General features: G+C 41.8%; 3 protein-coding genes across 8 annotated transcripts; 1 reads left to right on the plus strand and 2 right to left on the minus strand.

Moving 5' to 3' along the window:
• Positions 1-879: 879 nt before the first annotated feature.
• Positions 880-10,161, minus strand: LOC148881872 (N-acetylglucosamine-1-phosphotransferase subunits alpha/beta-like). 6 transcript variants are annotated; one of them, XR_016113767.1, is made up of 21 exons: positions 10,023-10,161; positions 7,832-7,966; positions 7,496-7,753; positions 7,314-7,414; positions 7,040-7,159; positions 6,721-6,923; positions 6,548-6,609; positions 6,326-6,460; positions 6,093-6,257; positions 5,806-6,015; positions 5,506-5,676; positions 5,194-5,317; positions 4,834-5,114; positions 4,568-4,767; positions 4,272-4,491; positions 4,090-4,194; positions 3,379-3,464; positions 3,210-3,308; positions 2,309-3,133; positions 2,050-2,241; positions 880-1,968 (listed from the first exon to the last, which is right to left on the minus strand). XR_016113767.1 is itself a non-coding variant. In XM_088989242.1 (19 exons), the coding sequence occupies exons 3-19, from the start codon at positions 7,628-7,630 to the stop codon at positions 2,968-2,970; spliced, it is 2,583 nt and encodes an 860-aa protein (XP_088845368.1). In that variant the 5' UTR covers positions 7,631-7,753; positions 7,832-7,966; positions 10,023-10,161; the 3' UTR covers positions 880-2,967. The 6 variants fall into 6 exon arrangements, 1 of the variants encoding a protein (XP_088845368.1); XR_016113768.1 differs by having other exon boundaries at positions 2,050-3,133; positions 7,496-7,666; XR_016113766.1 differs by having other exon boundaries at positions 2,050-3,133.
• A 1,117-nt stretch (positions 10,162-11,278) lies between these two features.
• On the plus strand, positions 11,279-11,891 carry LOC148881873 (tubby-related protein 3-like). Its single transcript, XM_088988685.1, has 2 exons — positions 11,279-11,404; positions 11,481-11,891. The coding sequence occupies exons 1-2, from the start codon at positions 11,302-11,304 to the stop codon at positions 11,612-11,614; spliced, it is 237 nt and encodes a 78-aa protein (XP_088844811.1). The 5' UTR covers positions 11,279-11,301; the 3' UTR covers positions 11,615-11,891.
• Positions 11,892-14,484: 2,593 nt separating this feature from the next.
• LOC148881874 (protein mono-ADP-ribosyltransferase TIPARP-like) lies at positions 14,485-19,956 on the minus strand. The gene is made up of 5 exons (XM_088989330.1): positions 19,448-19,956; positions 19,183-19,351; positions 17,985-18,172; positions 17,642-17,902; positions 14,485-14,941 (listed from the first exon to the last, which is right to left on the minus strand). Exons 1-5 carry the CDS (start codon positions 19,954-19,956, stop codon positions 14,503-14,505), a joined length of 1,566 nt encoding a protein of 521 aa, XP_088845456.1. The 3' UTR covers positions 14,485-14,502.
• Positions 19,957-21,010: the final 1,054 nt, after the last annotated feature.

Genomic DNA, 21,010 nt, shown 5'->3' on the forward strand with positions numbered 1-21,010 from the left:
TGAATTACATTTTCCAGGCTGACATGTCGGGCAAATCACCATAAATCAACAAATATTTAAAAATAAATCACGAAAATACGCGTTTACATTTCGGTTGCTTTTGTTGTTTGCAACTAACGACGACAATTCAAAGTTTTGTCACCCCAGTCATAGAGATTGGGCAGAACCATCACGGGGCAGAACCATTCGGACTCAGACACACACGCAACAGCGTTGGACGGAGTTTCACAGCACGACTTGCTCGACTCCACGCCACGATCAAGCTCTGGGATACATCTACGTGTCACTTGACTGGGAGATCTAACAACGAACTACTTACGATTAAAGAGAAACATCAAACTCTTTACATGCTCCTTTGTGCTGTAGCCAGGCATCACTAGTCGAACAAGCAAATACGATTTGCTCATATCATTACATCTCCATTTTAATTATGGCAACACACAAAGTATGGTTTGTGTGCAGTAATTAGTGGCTTGTAGCAGGCAATGCAAACATTGTATTGTACACCATGAAGACAAATGACAACAGAAGCGACATCTACAGCCATGGACATTTACCGTAAATTAAGCAAGGTAGCATTTGTGGTAGGTACATGCTTAATAAAAAAAATAACTTGATATTTTGCGACAATGCTTTTTTTTTTTTGCGATTACTCGTCTTAGCAGCTTTTCCGAGTTGTCTGCCTTGTTGTCCGCTAACTTTTTGTCATGACTTTCAGACACTGTTTTTACTATAATTTGGACAAGTTCGGCCGGCCGATTTAAAAAGCCTATGCGGCCCGCGGGCCGTACTTTGCCCATGCTGGGCTAAACTAATACCAACAAGCGTCAAAGGTAGAGAAAAGGAGTTAAAACATATCAGGAGAGCGTCCATTGACTCCATGACGTCTTTTTGTGACAGCATCATATACTGACCTCCAGGCGGGAGGGGGCCAACAGTCTTTCCGATCAACCGAACTGTGAGAGTCCTAATACATGGAACACAACAACATCCGCAAAGATAGCAACAGACATCATTACAGATGCAATTAAACCCTTCCGTGACCCAACCATATTCATCCAATCTGACCGCCACTCAGTATTGACACCTGCGTGTTCTTTTTATTCAAAGTCCAAACGCTGTGTAGGGGTAGCATTTTTCCCATCATAGCCGTTACATCTCTAATACCCAAATGTTCATATCTTACACCATGTGGAGCGGTCACTCATGGAAACATGTGTTCACAACTGTCAGTCAATGCCATCTGCTGGCTAACCTTAGACTGTCCCTTGCTCCGTTAAATGATCTGTCCTCATTCAGACGTAAAAGCTGGGCCAAAACAAACATGCGTATCATACCTCTGAAGATGGAGGTTACTGATTCGCTGTGGCGACCCCTCGAAGGGAAAAGCCCAAAGGAAAAGAAGATTGTTATTGTAAAAATATAGTGTACAGTAAAAACTGACAATTATCTTCCTCATCTTAAATATCACCCCAAAAAAGTCTATGTACATCGCAACCTTGGAACCAAAATGGTACATCATTGATAAAAAGACAGAACAGAATAGGACTCAGGATTGAACCCTGTGTGATACCTGTGACAAGATCTTTCTAAGTAAATTTGGCAGGGTATGTTTGAACCCATATACAGGATGCTTGACATCGTGAAACGTGTAGCAGTAAGACATCAAGTGTTGGCAACAGGTTTAGCCACCTGTCTCATGTTACTCAATGAGGATCAAGGAATGCTCTGGGAGTTTTTGTAAATGCTCAGTCGCATGAAAAGTTCAAGTGAATGGTTCTTTTCCACCGTGATACAATGAACCGAACCCTTAAAGATGCTCGTCCGCATGCAGGAACAGATTACAGAAGCCTTTGGTGAGCTCAAACCGGGATGGCTGCAGAAACATTGATATTTAGAATTTCGCCAAGTTTTTTTGCGCTTGCTTAGCAGCGCTTTGGGTGGTCATCATTCATGCAGATAAACTTCCTGTTGGAATAAGTGCAGAAGCATTTCATTCAAAAGCCAGGAACTGAATGGGGTTTTGAATGCTTTGAGGGTTCTCTTTACCTTGGCTGCTTACGAACGTCATCAAGTATGCGATCCACCTCAGCCATGTTACTGTGAAGCAATTTGAAATGTACCTCCTCCATCCCCATAACAGGTTTAAACCTGTTGGCAAATTGACTTGTCTGCAGAAAAAAAACCCGGTGATGATCCCAACACATTCTCAGAGCAGCTCTCACTCGTACTTCTTCCGGTCTGAAAAGGCCAGCAAATTATGGTCAGTCCAGTCGTAGACCATAATCAGTCAAGACAATAGAAGCACCTAAATTTGAAATGGTGGTTCCATGTAATGGCATGAAACGTGGTCCTTTTGCCGGTTTCCAGTGAACACACATTTCGAGGGTGGTGTCTTGGACTTGGCCTTTTAGTTGTTGATCTCTGGCGACCCTAAAGTCCTTCAGGTGGCTCACACCTCTGCTGCTCAGACTAAGAAGCGAAACGTCCGACACCTTCAAAGAAGTACGGATGACCGCTCAGGAAACCTTTTCATCAATAAATGAAATGAAATGAATGGAGAACTTGTTTAATTATGGAAAAAAAAAAATCACACAACAGTTGTATCATTGCAATAAAATACAGTATCACTCAAAGCACTAATAACGAGCAACCAAAATGCCTTGTATTTGCACTGTGATGAAACTGAGACACAGCGGGCAAATCGACTTTCTTGAGATAAAAGTTCCAAATAACGGTCACTCCAAAATGACAGGACGAGGAAATCATTTAACACCGGTTATCACAATGTTCTGTTTGTAATTGGTCGGAGTCATATCTCACTAAGTGAGATGTTTCATTGACTTCTCTCTTTGATGTTGCTCACATGAGGTCCAAGGAACGCACGGTTGTTTTTCGTGAATGCTCGGCCGCATGGAAAATCGGAGGAAACATCGGTTTCCACCATTACACGGTGAATCTGAATCCTTAAAGATGCCCATCCGTGTGCAGGAACTTGTTGGACCTGCTTTTGGGCAGCTCAAACTGTGAAGGCCACGGAAACATGGATTGGTAAAATATGGCTAACTTTTTTTTCACTTCCTGAGCTCTGCTCTGGGTGTGGTCGAGGTCATCATTGATACAGATGAACTTCCTGTGGGAATAAGTGCGGACTCAATTGCAAGGCCACAAACTGAAACGTACGCGTTGCTTTTGAATGCTTCTTTTACCTTGGTCGTTGACGAATGTCAGAAAAAATACGATCCGCCTCAGCCAAGTTATTGTGAAGCATCTTGAAATGAACCTGGTCCTCCCCCAAGACTTTATACCTGTTGGGAAGTTGACTTGTCAGAGGAATGTAAACATTGTTGATCTCAACACATTGTCAGAGGAACTCACTTATACTTCTTCTGGTCTGGGACAGTACTGCGAATGCGATCTGTGATCGGTTTGCAGTTCATGACGAGTTCTTTCGTGACCTGACACTGTAGACGAAGAAACCATCTAATTATCCTCACATACTGAAATAATAATACAGTGGGACCTTGGCTTACGAACTTAATTGGTTCCCAGACAGAGTGTGTAAGGTGCAAAGTGTGTATCCCAAACATTAATTTCCCATAGGAAACCATTAAAATGAGAATAATCCATTCCCAGGTCCCCATAAAACACAATTCTCTACTTTCTAACTTTCTAAGCCTTAAAACTACACAAAATATACCTTATTTTATGTAAAATAAACATGCTTTAGTATTATGATTAAAGAAATAAACTGTACTGTACAATAAAGTCATTTTATTTACCTTTATTTACCTACATGGCGGCGCCTGACGCAGCTACTCTGCTCCCCCCAACCTGAGAGTAGGGACCTATCATAGCTGCGTCAGGCGCCGCCATGTCTGGACAGTAGGGATATATAAATAGGGCCGATACGACCAGTAAGACTTTAGTTCGCTGACGAAGCCTCTTGGATAGGAGGCGAAACGTCCGACACCTTCAAAAAAGTACAGATGACGGCTGAAGAAACCTTCTCAACAATGTCCAAATGTTCTTTGGAGAGGCGAGTAGAACTACTAAATTGCGGTTTTTCTTAGGACTTGAAATGCCAACCATCTTTTGGTCACGGTAAACCTCCTGAGTGGGTTTCAGCTCCCTGACGTCATTTGGAAGAGTTTTTGAGCAGTTGATCAATTGATTCCTCAACGTCGCCAAGCCCTAGTAACCACAGAAAAACAGAGCTTTCATCAATCCCAAATACTTTTGGCCACAAAATTTTTTCATGAACAGACCACCTCGGGTGTGAGCGGCTTCTTATGGATTCTTGTTGCCAAAGCTTGAATCTCGCTCTCAGACAGAATGCCAGACTGGTCCTTGTCGGCAGCGTCAAATACTTTTGAGATGTTAGCATGCTGCTTGACACTCATCAGGAAATAAAAGTAGGAAAAGGCGTATTGCATGTCTTCTCGATGACGCAAAGGATGGCTTGATGTTCTGCGAAATTCTTCTGGGAATCTGCAGAAATAAGAGCAAGATACCTTCAGTGGTCAGCACTCAAGAAGGCCCGTGATTACAAATCATTAGCACTCACGTGTCCTGCAGTTCCTGCATCACGAGCTTGTCAATCATATAGGGCGCGTGCGAGATGGCCTTTCGAACCATGCCTCCAAACTTTAGATTGTACAGTCTGTTGACGTGGTGCAGTACGGCGGTAAAAGTGTCCTGCAGCTTTCGACCAATCATGACACCATTTGTGTCATACATGAGTGCTCTTTGTCGATGATCATCTTCCTTTTACATAAGGACAGGATCTCACCTCAGGTAAACAGTTCCAGAGCAAGAATCGCTCGCACTTACCTCAAGTAGTTCTTGAAAGGAGTTGAGGAATTCCTTGAAAGAAGCAACAGACAGTTGAAGGTTCATTCCCAAAGGAGGTTTCCTGTCAAATGCTTGCGTGTTGATCTGTTTTTTCTCTGCATGCTGTTCGCCCTGGATGTGGGGATCTCTATTGTCGTTCTCATTTAAGAAGAAGCTTGGGGGCTTTTCTGTCAGGCTTGACCTTTCGCTGGTTGCCTGAGTTTTCTCAGCTTGAGATAGATGACCATCACGAGGACTTCTTATGGACCTGCGGCTCCTTCCTTCAAAAGTCCAAAAGCGTTAAGTTTATTGAAAGCCAGCTCAATCCATTTGTGTGTCGCGAGTGTCGCTGATGACTACCTTTGCAGTCCCCTCCGTCCCATTGACAGGCAGCATTGTTGCATGGTTGATTACAAAGCCCGTTGTTGATCCAGTCAGATCGGCAGCCTTTTGAACAAGCCCCTAAAGTCCAGGACAGATAGATCTGCAGGGAAGTCAGAGGACAATCAATTTAGTTGACATCGACATGAGAACACTGCACTGGCTGGCGTCTTGGGACGCTGTGTCCCAATCTGTTCAAAGTCAAGTGCCCAAAATGCAACTTGTAATTGACCACGCTCGTGACAGAAGAATGGCCTCCGTTTGAAGTTGATGCTCGACTATTGTGATTACTTTCTGCCCATCAGTTGGGGTGTAGAAGTCATCCAGCCATACGTCTTTGCCAAACATCATGTCATCATTGAGATAAAGGAACTTTTGCGAGATCCCCGGGATGCGGTGGAGGTGGCTTTCAATAGCGTGCGAGTTGAAGTTTGGAAGGTGGCTCATGTTTAGGAAGATTTCCTAGAATTCAGAGAAGATGCAGTCCCTGTACATTTGGCAGACGTGATCCCAACGCGCCCCGCACACAAGTCGCAAGAATTCCTGAAAAGTCAGAGAAGATATTTGAAGTGCGAGAGGCTGCAATGTTACCTTGTGTGTGACAATTGAAACGCGAGGGTTTTGCAGGTTCAGCCAGGACGGGATCTGCCCGTTTGTGACAATATAGACGTGTCGCACCCACGGTGCATGTTTCTCCATGGACCGTAAGGAATAGAGGAGGGCACCGTTTTCCTCAAAGCGGTTGGCTGTGAGAGAGTCCCTGGTCTCTTTTTTGGTAGTGGCAGACCGCTTCTGCGAAAACTAAGGAAAGACCTGATAGGGTAAGTGAGGTCGAAAATTTCATCATGTCAATTTTCGGTTTTATTGTGGCGTACGACCTCTGCGATGGCCCTCACATCCCAGAATAAGTATACGGGACTGATGGTCAGCTTCTTCCCATCCAGTTTCAGCCGACTATTTTCCGCCAGTTGCATGAGAAACGTAAAATCATGTGGCGCTACAAGGTGGAGCAGAGCAATGCCGGCCTCCGGGTACAACTCAAACTGAGGACCACATTGACAGACAAACGTTATTGGTCAGAAAACGACCCCATGTGCTAAACAAACGTTACCGCCGTTATCCTGCTCTCTACGGTGGGCGACAATTTGCTTCGCAGAATCTCTGATGACTTGTAGGAGTCTGGGAAGCCAGTCAGGTAAGCCAAGGTCTCCATTTGGATAAGACCCGTGGCCTCTTTATCAGTCGTCTGGAAAGCATAACATAACCGCCATGCGGTGACATCGTGCTAAGACACTCCAGAAGTTCAGGAGAACGTCCATTAGGTAACATTTACCAGGTAGCATTTGGAGATTGAGAATTTTTCATCTTTGAGGGTTCCTGCCAAAGCCTCATTAGCTGGAAGACAAACCACCAAGAAGAGCCACGACAACAGCATTTTCAAAAATAAAGAAAGGACATTGGCCAGTAACATTTCTTCGCCCGTGTCAGCCTGATGCAGAGATGTACCGTCAGCCTGTGAATGGAATACGACGATGGAGACAGGCTTGGAGGGCTCCAAGGGTTTGGTGAACTGCAGCAGGTCCTTGGCAGCTGAGAAGGAGGGCAAGACCGAGGGTAGATCTCGAGTGGTAATGTTAGCCGGAAGGCCAGGATTAATCACCACCATGGGTGCAATGATGCATTGAGAAAGTGGGCATTCTGGCTTCACACTAGAAACGAGAAATATAATCTGTTTTTCTCTCCCGTATGAAGTTAGGACAATGTAAAGTGCTTGATTTAGGCAAGATTAAAATTGTCCCGCATCCGGTACAATCTCCTCAACCACCTCCGGCGTTCTTGTTCTGCGTCCAGATGCTCTTTGGCCACCTTCAGGTCTCTCTGTAGCATCACGTCTGAGCCATTCACCCATGTGTACACCACATCAATGGGAATTGGTGTACACTCACTGCAAAACGAGAAGAAATCCAGTAACTCGGACTCCGTCAATATGAAGGGAGTTCATGTTGAAGTGTATCCTTGTCGTTGAAGCCACTCACTGATGTTGTTAGTGACATACCGTGTACAATTGTTTGCAAAAATGCCGTCGGCTGATTCCTCACCTACTGTGGAATGATGTACATTCTTCCACCTTGTTGTCTCCTACGGAAACCTCATTCGACTGGTGAGACGAGACCCGACTCTGCATGGACTGCCGCTCCGGCTCGCATGTAAAACGCACCAGCTTAGCTAGTGTTCAACATGCAGAGTACATTTATAGCAAGCCGAGTCAGAAGCGACTTACCTCTGCCACGCGGGCAAGGTGCAGCATCACGAGAATGAGGGCTACGCAGCAGACTACAACTTTGTATCGCCGACGGAGACGGCGGGTGCATGGCGGCCTCCGAAATTGCCTCAGGACTATCAGGCCGACTCCCATGAGTCCTCCAAGAGCCCGTCGTTGGATATGTCTTAACTGAATCGAAGCAATTCCCACAAGCTTTTGACCGTGAGCCTTTCATTTATCGGCACAGGCAGCAAGCTTGGATGGAGGATGGATGACCTTCCACCCACCACAGCTGAGTGTGATAATTTTGAAGTTGCACAAAAAAAAAAAAAACTCAAATATTTAAGAACTTACCTGTGCTCTGTGCTCTGCCTGAGATGCTCAAGTTCATGCGCTTCGCACTTCTTTTTCTTTTTCATAAATGGGTAGCTCATTCGGAAGCAACCATTTCTTCTTGAAAGCGGGGGGAGGGATGGGGACATCGAGTAACTAAAAGTGAATATCAAACATATTTTTATGATCAATATGGAGAAAAAAAATCAATTTCAATGATTTTTTTTCACTAAACTTTAGTATTAATAGAAACAAACATTTTTGAACAAATGAATTGAAAAGTGTTTCCCTTTGACTATCAATCAAATATAAGTGCAGCGTTCCAAAACAAAAAACAACAATCCGTCCAATTATTCAAAATATTTTCTGTGCAAATAAAATAAATAAACCTGGCACATATTTCCAAAATATATTTTCACCTCCAACGGAGTGATGGCCAATTTTACACATTCTTGTGGAAATTCAACAACCTCATGAAAGCAGTCGGACCTGTTCAGGCACCGCTCTTATATAAGCTGCACTTATTGGTTGCTTAGGCGCTGGCGACGTATATATTGAGTTGACATCCTAGTTTTGTACTCTCATAGCACTTTATGTACAGCAGTCGTAGCCGCGCTATTGTTTCCGCTTGGAAAACGAACACGGTAAAACGGCAAGTTAAGTTGTGTAGCAGACGCTCCCCAAATTACGAACAAGATACGTTCCGAACGGTGGTTCGTTCGGAATGTGAATTTGTTAACTCCAATCAATTGATTGAGACGCACCCCGTCGAATCAATTGGGGCCACGGCACGTTATCAGCCTCCGGTGGAACGCCGTGCCATTGCACTCCGTGGAATCAACATCAGTCAAGTGACGTCAACTGAATCTGCCTTATTTTATATTCAACCTTGTGTTAATCTTATTCAAATTATGCTGTTTTGCCATTTTATTTTTGTTATGTGTATATAACATTTAAGTCAAATTTAAAGGACAATCGACATCTCCGGACAAGTTGTGTCCATAATTTGTAAAATAACTTCTACTGAGCGCATTTTACAAAGATTCCACCGCATATCGCTATATTTTACTTTCTAAGACTCGCGCTGAATAGTCATCAAGTCTTGTTTTCGAGTTGATGACGATGCCGGAGTGACGTCGCTGAAGGAACGCCCCTGACCGAGAAAGCGACACACAATGCATTTGGGTACGAGTTCTAGTTGAAAGAGGAGAGGATCAAAGCATCCATGTCAGCAGTGGATCAGGGACGTCATGGTGGAATTTGTACGTCTACTACAAGCTAAATGTTGAAAGCAAACACGAAGCTGTAGCATCCATTGACGAAAAGACATTGTCTCACACCTCCTGTCCCACATAAATCCGCTTCAATTCCAAGCCGCGACAGTTCCACATACGCATCGGCGCTCTGCGCTGACACTCCTTTTTTCTTATCACGGGCTCCTCAAGCCATGCATCCATCCAACCGCAGACTGTCCAACAGCACCGACCTTTCCGCTGAACAAAGCGGGGCTGTGAAGATGCTGCCCATTACAGGCGCAAAAAAGCACAATGGCCCCTTTGGTGTCCAGCGATGACAGTCATATTGACAGAGTGGCTGCCTTTCCAGCAGCTCCTGTGTTTTGCTTTTCTACTTTCATTTCTTTCATAACTTTGCTGCTGTGAAATGTAAATTTCTCCACTGCGAGACTAATAAAGGCAAATCCAAATCCAAATGGCTCCGACATTCCTCCCATTCAAAAACAGTACTGGCATATTCATGAATTCTGATGAATGGCGCAACCACTCAGCACAGTCTCCTCCTTGATGATTGTCGTGGCCAAAAATGCTGAAAAACAATCTGTACCCGTTCCACACGATGCACAACAACACAAAGTGACAAAAGAAAACACAATAACAAGACAAAAACAACAACAAAAGCAAGGCTCATCAGAGCACTTGCTGACGGCTGCCTACTCGGGAGCCATCTTGGAAAAAAACAAAACAAAAAAAGAATCATAAAACAGTAAAGTCTCGTTATATCGATATGGGATATATCGATAGTCCCGGTTATATCGATACTATTTCTATGCACGCACGGAGAAAATTACATGCAAACAGGGTCGGATATATCGATAGTCCCGGTTATATCGATATTTTTTCGGACTCCCTTGAATATCGATATAACGAGACTTTACTGTATATAGACGAAGAATGAATATACTGAATGAACTCACTTTAGGGTGTTCCATTTCCTTTGCCATCTGCGCAGCGGATTTGAATAGCAGAGCAGCATCATGCAGCAGAAGCTGGAAAAGCAGGCGGGTGAGGAGGCAAAGGAAGTTCATGTCACCGATGACCGATGCCGGTTGCCCCTTTTGTTCCTGGAGCAGAAGCGACGTCGGAAACGACAGGAAACGCTCATGGTGCAGCCCAATACGAAGGCGTGGCCTCAGCGGAACCGCACGCGACACGGCGAAGAGCAAGCACCGCTGGTGGAGTCGCATGTGAGCAATGCTAACGACATAGCCGCGGACGGTGAGGGAACCCCAAGACGGGTTAGCGTCCCATATTTTAACCGACATCTATGCTATTCCCCTTGTAGGTATGAATGGGCCTGCACTGCAGCCTTTCGGGGAGCCAAAAGGCCTCAAAAGGGGCTGAAAATACAAATCACGTCCGTCAACCATTCCCAAGGTCAAGTAAAGACTCAATTCCCACTCAAGGCGCGGCCTCGTCCGTCCGTCTCCCTCGCCCGCTGCCGGGGACAGCGAGAGGACGTGCGAGGCCAAGACGCTTCACCATCCCAAAACGGACATCCACGAATTGCTGCGGAAACAAGGTGACGAGACCACACTCGAATACAGTGATACTGTGGCTTACGAACTTAATTGGCTCCCAGACATAGTGGGTAAGGCGAAAAGTGTGTATCCCAAAAATTAATTTCCCATAGGAAACCATTAAAATGAGAATAATCCGTTCCCAGGTCCCCATAAAACATAATTTTCTACTTTCCTAAGCCTTAAAACCCCACAATATCTACCTTATTTTATGTATAATAAATGCACGATGGTATAATAATTAAAGAAATAAACTGTACAGTATAATAAAGTCATTTTATTGACCTTTGTGATGGTCGTTGATGGCTTGATGGAATGGAGTGGCCGGTTTCATCAGCATTCAACACTTGATGAGGAACGTAACCTTCTTCTTTCACCATCTTGAGGAATGATCCTTTGTAGGTGCTTTCTCTGCGATAATTTTACCTAGTTCCTCATAAATTGTGTTCTGTTTAGCTGGGTTGATAGCTTTTTGCATCAAGTGTACAGATGGTTTGTGCAGGTTGTTTTGATTAGCAACATTAAATTTGGTGGGCAGGTCCATCGTGAGATGAGCCACAGAATTTTTCTATCCCTGGCTCTGGTTTCATCCCCCCCTGCTTCTTAGGAGCAGGAGAGCCTGCTAAGCCGCTTGGAGAGCAACTCCTTGGACAACCTGATCAAGCTTCACAGCAAGATGCCCGTGTGGGCTGACGACACGCAGTCTTACGTGTTCAACTTTCACAGACGCGTCACTCAAGCGTCCATCAAGAATTTTCAGATTGTCCACGACAACAACCGTAAGTGAAGACGCCTTGGGTTGTTTCGGGAGGCTTTCACCGGCGTGCAATGACCGACCTGTCTTGTCACGCTCAGCCGACTACATCGTGATGCAGTTCGGCCGAGTGGCGGAGGACATCTTCTCGTTGGATTACAACTACCCCGTGTGCGCCCTGCAAGCGTTCGCCATCAGCCTTTCCAGCTTCGATAGCAAGTTGATGTGCGACTGAACCTTCTTCAGTTCACCAAAACTCCAGCTGGGGTATCCTGCAGCGCCACCCTCAGGACAAATAGCCTCATAAGACTTAATGATGACTTAATTTGAGCACCGTTTTTTTTTTTTTAATCCTGGATGACAAGTACATTGTTGTTGACTACAGGGATGCATCTGGGAAATTAAAAAAAGGGAGCCAGTTGACCCCCCTTTATGTCTGAAAAGGGGGCCAAATTCTAAAACAGATACGGCCCGATTTAATTCGATTGCCAAAGTATACAAAACTAATTAAAATAAACCAAAATACAGCATTGGAGCATGATATTTCTAAATTGCAAATGAAAAAAGAAACATTATTTGAGTAAATTCTGTTTCTCAGCTTAAGAACTTAATTGGTTCCCAGAAAGTGTGTGTAAGGCGAAAAGTTTGTCTTCCAAACATTAATTTCCCATAGGAAACCACTAAAAATGAGAATAATCCGTGCCCAGGTCCCCATAAAACATAATTTTCTACTAAATAACCCTTAAAACTACACAAAATATACCTTATTTTATGTATAATAAATGTGCTATTGTATTGTAATTAAAGAAATAAACTGTACTATATAATAAAGTCGTTTTATTGACCTTTGTGATGGTCATTGATGCAGTGGCCTCTTGATGATATCCGACTGAAGTTGCCGTGCTTTCTCGGTGTTAATACCCTCACTCACAATGTCCCCTGCTTGCTGCTTTTCGTTAATCCAAATCAATAGAAAGTTTTCAACCTCTTTTATTGCCTGAGACTGTTGCTTCGACAACACAGGAACACCCTTAGCCACACGCAGCAATGGTTAGCATACTCTTACTGGGACGCTAAGTCACACAAACGCACACCTCTTTCGTGTTTTTCGATGTTCTCCTTCTGCTCGACCACAATTTTCATTTGTGTCCTCTTCGGCTTAACACGAGCCTGTAGCGGGTGGGGACTTTTTTTGCTCCCAAAAAAGCAAAAGGATCCACTTGATAATAAACCACGTCTGCACCGAAAGAAAGTGGGTGTGGAAAACTAGTTTGCCAGCCATGTGTTTCCCGAAAAGTAGTCCATATGCCAATATTATATTCTCCCAAATTTAATGTTCGTAAGGTGAAATGTTCGTTATCTAAAGCGTTCGTAAGCCGAGGTATCACTGTATCAACAATTTTAATTCAAGTCAACTAATTTATTCATACGTAAAGTCAACACATTTTGAATTGTCACTCCCCTCCGCAGACTTGTTCGATTGTTTCTTAAAAAAGAAGACTATGCTTGTTTGCTGCCTGTCTTTTACAGTTGTATTCCTATTTTAACGCTCCATATTGCAACCATCCGCCATGTTCAATTTCAATAATGCAATGCACCATTTGTAAATGAATATTTGAGTCGCCTTTTCGGTAGTTTCCGGCAAAAATCCTGAGATATCCTCTACCACGACTTTAAAAAAACAAATGTAAGGTGATTATGGCTTGAAAGCAGTAAGGCAAGATGGCTGACAACATCCAAAGGAAAAGGAACAGTTTTCAATTGCTGTTTAACTCCATTTGCTATTTGAACAGAAGTACAGTGATACCTTGGTTAACGAACCCCTTGGCTTACGAACTTTTCGGTTTACAAACATAAAATTTATATAAATTTTACCTTGGGATACGAACCTTTTTTCAGGATACACATGGAGCGTAACAACGAGTGATGTGTCGTTTGTGAACGGGCCCGTTCTAACAACAAAATGGCAGCCGAATGTTTTTGTCCTTTATTCCCCACCCCCAGTCTTCGGTGAAAGCCACGTGATTGGTCAAGAACGCAGCAGTGAGGGGGTGGCGGTTACAGACAGAGAGAGAGTGAGGCTGTTAAACCTTAAAGAAACAGGCAGATGACAGAGACAGAAAGAGCAAATGGATAGAAAACAGTGAAATTTGGACTCGTTTCAACAGAGTGTAGATTGCAAGGTTAAAATATCCCATCAATCAGGCTCCACAAATAACCCGCACAAGCCATCTGTACACCTGATGCAAAAAGCTATCAACCCAGTTAAACAGAACACAATTGATGAGGAACTAGATAAAATTATCACAGAGAAAGCACTTTTAAGGGATCTTTCCTCAAGATGGTGAAAGAAGAAGGTTACGTTCCTCATCAAGTGTTTAATGCTGAGGAAACCGGCCACTCTATTGCATCAAGCCATTAACGACCAACACAAAGGTAAATAAATTATACAGTACAGTTTATTTATTTAATTATAATACCATAGCACATTTATTATACATAAAATAAGGTATATTTTGTGTAGTTTTAAGGCTTAGAAAATTAGAAAATTATGTTTTATGGGGACCTGGGAACGGATTGTTCTCATTTTCATGGTTTCCTATGGGAAATTAATTTTTGGGATACACACTTTTCACCTTACACACTGGGAACCAATTAAGTTCCTAAGCCAAGGTATCACAGTATGTCATGTGCGGCGCAGATCATGTAGCAACATGCGCTAATCGTAATCGACAAAATGGCCCAGATGCATCCCTGTGAATAGCTTTTACCTTGTTGACACACTTGCAAAATTGCACAGATTATTCCAACAAATGTCACGATGATAAATTGTTACATAATTTTAATTAACAGCTTCTTTAATAACGGTACGCTGACAACAGAACAAGATTTTGAGCGTTTCATAACAAGACGCTATGAAAAATAGGGTATCGTTTTGAACTAAAGTGCAAAGCAACGACGTTTCAAAGAGGCCGAATACGGTCTTGCTTGAAACATCAACAACCGACGTGGTTGTTGTTGTTTTTGTTTTTTTTTGTCTTCTCCATGATTTTCTAACTTTATCTTAAGAGAAGCAACTGAGTCTTAAAGAGAACGGAACACTCACAGAGATTAGACGTCCCATCAGATGTCGACGACGCCGTCCAGGGTTCTGTACTTGATCAGGTAGTACGGGTAACACTTGCAACTGTCGAACACCACAAAAATTTCCGGCTTGGCCACGCAGTCCACGCAGGCGTCGTAGAAATCGTTGACCGCGCCGCACCAGGGTGGACGCCGGAAGTCGGACTGACCCCGGGTCACTTTCCCCAACAGGACTTTGGCCAGGAAGATATGACGCAGCTTCGCCGACGGCGCCTCGGTGGTATATTTGTGGGACATGCCGGCCGAGGCGGCGAAGTAGGAGCCGTGACCCAGGAGCTTGCCGTTGGTGCCTGCCAGGCGCGGGTCAAAGTTGTTGCGACAGATGTACTCGGCCGCCTCGTGGTTGGTCCCGTGGAAAAGGTGACGCTCCAAAGGCTCGTTGGAAGCCGCGTACTTATTCTGCATGTGCACCTTGTGCCTAGCAAAAAAAAAAAAACAAACAAACAGTTGCGGTTGGTGAGCAAAGATGGCCGAATTAGAATGACCGGCGGGAGGGGGGAAAAAAAAAAAAAAACTTGCCAATCCGATATTTATCCCGAATTGACATGATGTTTTGAAATATCTATGAATATTTGTCATTAAAATTAAGGACACTTTTGTCTTTCTTTACTTCCTTATTTATTTGTTTATGTACTTTATTATTTATTTATTTTGTATTTGTTGGTGTCTTTATACATGTATGTATTTATTTACTTATATTTGTCTGTATTTATGTATGTGTTTATTCATGTGGTTTTTATTTATTTATTGATTTATTTATGTACTTTTTATTTATTTGTTCATGTATTTATACGTGTATTTGTTTATTTATTTACTTCTATTTAGGTACTTTTTATTTTTTCGTTTTTCATTTATGTACGTTTTATTTATTTTGGATTTGTTCATGTATTTATTTGTTTGTTTATTTATATTTATGTACTATTTATTTATTTATGTACTTTTTATTTATTTGTTTTGTATTTGTTCGTGTATTTATATGTGTATTTATGTACAGTAAAGTCTCGTTATATGGATAGTACTGCTTATTACGATACTATTTCTATGAACGCAAGGAGAAAATGTACATGCCGCAGGATGGGATATATCGATAGTCCGGTTATATCGATATTTTTTCCCACTCCCGAGAATATCGATGTAACGAGACTTTACTGTATTTACTTCTATTTATGTACTTTTTATTTATGTATTTGTTTATTCATGTGGTTTTTATTTATTTATTGATTTATTTATGTACTTTTTATTTATTTGGTATTTGTTTTGTATTTGTTCATGTATTTATACGTGTATTTGTTTATTTATTTACTTCTATTTAGGTACTTTTTATTTTTCATGTATGTACTTTTGATTTATTTTGGATTTGTTCATATATTTGTTTGTTTATTAATTTATATTTATGTGCTATTTATTTATGTACTTTTTATTTATTTGTTTTGTATTTGTTCGTGTATTTATATGTATATTTATGTATTTACTTATATTTATGTACTTTTTATTTATGTATTTGTTTATTCATGTGGTTTTTCGTTATTTATTTGTTGATTTATTTATGTACTTTTTATTTATTTTGTATTTGTTAGTGTATTTATTTATTTTTGTATGTGGTTTTTATTTATTGATTTATGTACTTTTTATTTATTTATTTGTTGATTTATTTATTCATGTACTTTTTATTTGTTTGTTTTGTATTTGTTCCATGTATTTATACATGTATTTATTTACTTATATTTATGTACTTCTCTATGTCATTTTTATTTATTTCATTTGTATTTGTTTGTGCATTTATATGTGTATTTATTTATTTACTTATATTTGTGTACTTTTTATTTATTTATTTTGGATTTGTTGGTGAATTCATTTATTGGTTTATGTACGCATGTGGTTTTTAGTTATTTATTTGTTGATTTATTTAGTTCTGTACTTATTTATTTATTTATTTTGTATTTGTTCGTGTGTTTATTTCTGTGATTTTTATTATTTATTGATCTATTTATTTATGTACTTTTTATTTATTTATTAGTTTGTGTATTTGTTCATGCATTTATGTGTATTTATTTATTGACTTATATTTATGTACTTTTTATTTATCTAATTTGTATTTGTTTGTGTACTCATTTGTTTATGTGGTTTTTATTTATGTATTTGTCGAGTTACTTAAGTACTTTTTATGTATTTGTTTGTTTATTATTTGTTCATGTATTTGTGTATTTATTTATTTACTTATATTTATGTACTTTTTATTTATTTATTTTGTATTTGTTCGTGTATTTATTTATTTAGGTGTTTATTTATTTATTGACTTATTGATTTATGTACTTTTTATTTATTTGTTTTTTCATGTATTTATTTACTTATATTTATGTACTTTTTATTTATGTCTTCTTTTCCTTTCGGCTTTTCCCTTCAAGGGTCGCCACAGCGAATCAATGTCCTCCATCTAAGCCAGTTTTGTGCATCCTCTTCTCTCACACTAACTACCTTCATGTCCTCTTTGACAACATCCATAAACGTCCTATCCGGTCTTCCTTAGTTCAAAAACCGAAACAACACTTTCCATTATGATCAATGTAAAAAAAAATCATCTGTTCCAAGTCTAGAAAACAGCTTTAAAAATCTGAATAAAAATCAGAATCATCTTTATTGGCCAAGTATGTAGAACACACAATTTGTGTACTATTTTATTTAGTATTTGTATGTTTATTTATGTTCTTTTTATTATTATGTGACTGGAAGATAAAGCATCTTAAAGTACTTTGAAGCTCTGTTTGTGATGTAATGTAGGGAAAGAGATGCGCATTTCACTGTAAGATCAGAGCATTGTCATAAAATGGCGAGTATATTTTTTGCTTTTTTTGAATGTTGCTGTGCCGACGACCATTTTGTGTTTGGGAGCTTTTTACTGAGCGAGTTGCTTGTTGTGTAGCCACAAACGGACATAAGTCTTCTTGTACCGGTCCAAAGCCCGGATAAATACAGAGGGTTGTGTCAGGAAGGGCATCCGACGTAAAAGCTTGGCCAAAACAAACATGCGGATGGAGGACACTGATTTGCAGTGGCGAAGGGAAAAACCGAAAGGAAAAGAAGATTGGCATGATGTTCTCAAAGACTAGAAGGTCAATACCTTTGGTAATTGTCCCAATGAAGGAAGTTCTGAACCTGCTGGATGACGACGACATCCACCTTGGTCTCAGGCAAACTATTGTAGAAAAGTTTTTGGACCATCAGGAAGGCTTGCGTGCCGTTTGGAACGTCAACCAGCTGGAAGTTCTGCTCCACGCCCAGACACCAAACGGGGGGATACCAAGTGAGAAAGTCCTCCAAAGGGTCAACGTTGAAGTTGGCGTGGTAAGGATACTGGATGGTATTCATCTGGACCCAAGTCCTAAGTCCGGAGAGACGTTCGGGATCAATGTCCATGGTGGAGAACGAGGAAATGGTCAACTTGACGGGGACGGGTTACGCACTTGAGGTGAGGGTGGAGAGACTCGGGCGGGCGGTATGCTGGTCTACATCGGATCTCCCTACAGAAACCCGAGGTGACGTTGGTCTGCGTCATGTCGGGGAAGTCCACCCTGTACTCTTGGGAGCCCAACACGAAGGTGCAGTCCACCTCCTTCGTGGCCATCTTCCCCAAAAGCAGCGCGGACACCTCCTGGAAACAACACCGTCCTGTATCTCGGTCAAACAGAACGGCGAAGGGGTTACCAGGCGTGTACGTTGGAGGAATGATGTCACCTAAGAAGCAGGGATGAGAATTTTCCGCCGATTGGATTGGATTTGCCTTTATTAGTCTCGCAGTGGTGACAGCAACAAAGTTATGAAAGGAATGAAAGTAGAAAAACAAAATACAGGAGCTGCTGGAAAGGCAGCCACTCTCGTGGTGCCGTCTTCAAGTCAAAAGTAACATGACAACACAAAGACAGAGAGTCATTCATTCTTAAGCACTTTGTGTACCCTCTCTGTTACACGAAGCAGTTCCAGATGAAAGAGAGGATCAAAGCGTCCTTTTCAGTAGTGGATCAGAGACGTCATGGTGGAATGTGCACGTCGACTACAAGCTAAATGTTGAAAGCAAACACGCAGCTGTAGCATCCATTGACGATTGGCGGATTTCTGACTTTTTCAGACCAAAATGACCAAATAAAATGAAATTTGTACAGCGATACCTTGGCTTACGAACTTAATTGGTTGCTAGACAGTGTGGAAGGCGAAAAGTGTGTATCCCAAACATTAATTTCCCATTAGAAACCATTAAAATGGGAATAATCCATTCCCAGGTCCCCATAAAACATAATTTCTACTTTCCTAAGCCTTTAAATTCCACAATATATACCTTATTTTATGTATAATAAATGTGCTATGGTATTATAATTAAAGAAATAAACTGTACAGTATAATAAAGTCGTTTTATTGACCTTTGTGATGGTCGTTGATGACTTGATGGAAAGGAGTGGCCGGTTTCCACCTTTTTTCTCATTCCTGAAGAAGGAAATGAAAGAAAATTGAGGTGGTCCAAAAAAAAAAAAAAAAAACATTGGCATCGCCCTCCCCACTCTCAAGGACTTGCACACTGCAAGAGCGTGGAAAATCCGACTGGACCCTCCGCACCCTGCCCACCACCTTTTCCAGCGACTCCACTTAAGGCGTGTTTCTGATTCTGACCTTGTTGTACTCCACCCATCCGAGGTTGCTCCACCAGTAGACACACCATTTGGAAGGGAAGTACGGATTCAGGCACCAACTGCCGGAGTTGCTCAGTCGCCTGGCGCCACAGTACTTCCGCGCGTCGTCAATCTCCATGCATTCCAGGTCCAGTGTGAAGACAGCATCCCTGCGGAGGAATAATGGGACCGGATGACGGCGATCAGAGTTGTTACTTGGCTCAAGTCATCAGCAACAGATGTTTGACTGGCTAAAACTGGCTCACCCATCCCGGAGGGTGATCTTCTCCCGCTCTACGTTGCAGTACATGCGCTCCAGAAGCAGCTGCGCGGCGGGTTTGACATCCACCCAGCGTTGCGACTCGACACTTTTTAGCTGCCAGTGGAAGGGCAGCGGTGTATGGTGCCTCTTGCACGTGTTCACCAGAGGGCATATACCCAACAGGAATTTGTCGCAGATATCCACCTCGTCGTCACTCCAGGTGTAAACCAAAGGGTAGAGATGAGGAAGTGGGGGTCCAATGCCGGGCGGTGGAGGGATGGGCCGAGGAGCGGTCAGCAGGAGGCACGAGTTGCTGGCGCCGAACCACCTCGGGCAGCTCCAGGGGTACTTGGGAGTGAGGTGAGCGCTGAGGCGGTAGGGTGCCATCGTCCAGGAGACGTTCAACTCGTGGGGGAGGAGGTAGGCGCCGCTCGCCGGGATCTCCAGGACGATAAACGTCGGCAGGGGCACATCTTGGGAAGAGTCGCATTCCAGAGGCCGAGTCCTCTTCATCCCTGAAAAATTATTTTGAAAAGTACACGGAAAGCAACGACTCCCTCTCATAAATTTGAAATCATTGTTTTAAATTTAGTACAGATATCATGTACAATTAATGGTAGAAAGTTTTTAGAGCAAAATATCTTTTTTCATGTATTATTCAAATTGTTTATACGCGACTTTCATGTATAAACTACAACTGTCTTGAAATAATAAAACCTTGTTCGTGTAACGTTTTACTTTTCCAATTAGTTTTTCTTTTCAAACAATTTATTTCTTTCACTGAAATATGCCAATTTATCATTAAAATAAGTTCCAATGGTAGTTTTTCAAAGTGTGATTGAGTAGCTCCCCCTCGTGGTACGCTATAAAATCACGACACAGATCAGTTACAGTTTCAATTTGAATGGTTAAGTTCAACACATTTACATGTCATCTTTGAAAATGGTTTATTTTAGGACCAATATTATTGGACAATTTTAGTATATTTTAGGTATTGTTTTATTTTGTAGTATATTTTACCGCAGTTCCAACCTTAGTGCAGTGGCGGCCAACCATAGCATTTACTTGGTCAGAATCAAATTTGCCATTTTTTAAAGACGCTTTTATACATATACAGTATATACACACACATACATATGCACTTAGGAATAAGCGCCTTCATTTGTGTTTTTATCGACTTTCATGTTGTTATTGTTTTGAGACTTCGTGCCACTTAATTAGCTTTAGCATTAGCAACGGCCTTGTGGAGAGATAAACGCCTTCCCAAAAGGTTTGAAAACTACATACGAAGTGATTTTCGAATGGCTCGGGGATATCTCAGTTTAAAAGTACTTACTACTTCCTCCATGACGAAATATTTCGGTTCAAAGAGACGGTTAGCTCGTCTCTTTTTTTTAAGAACATAAAAACAGGGCCGACACCATTCACGCCATTGACGTGACATTGAAACAACTTGGGAGGACCAATTCACATGTGCATTCATCACACGTTCAACTTAAGAGACTCGCTGAGCGAAAAGGTTTACCTTCGGGACTGCGATTTAAGTTGACAGAAAGGCAAAAAGAAG

Source organism: Hippocampus bargibanti, linkage group LG22, assembly GCF_051943395.1.
Source record: "Hippocampus bargibanti isolate YZ-2025 linkage group LG22, ASM5194339v1, whole genome shotgun sequence".
In the NCBI taxonomy this organism is placed as follows: domain Eukaryota; kingdom Metazoa; phylum Chordata; class Actinopteri; order Syngnathiformes; family Syngnathidae; genus Hippocampus; species Hippocampus bargibanti.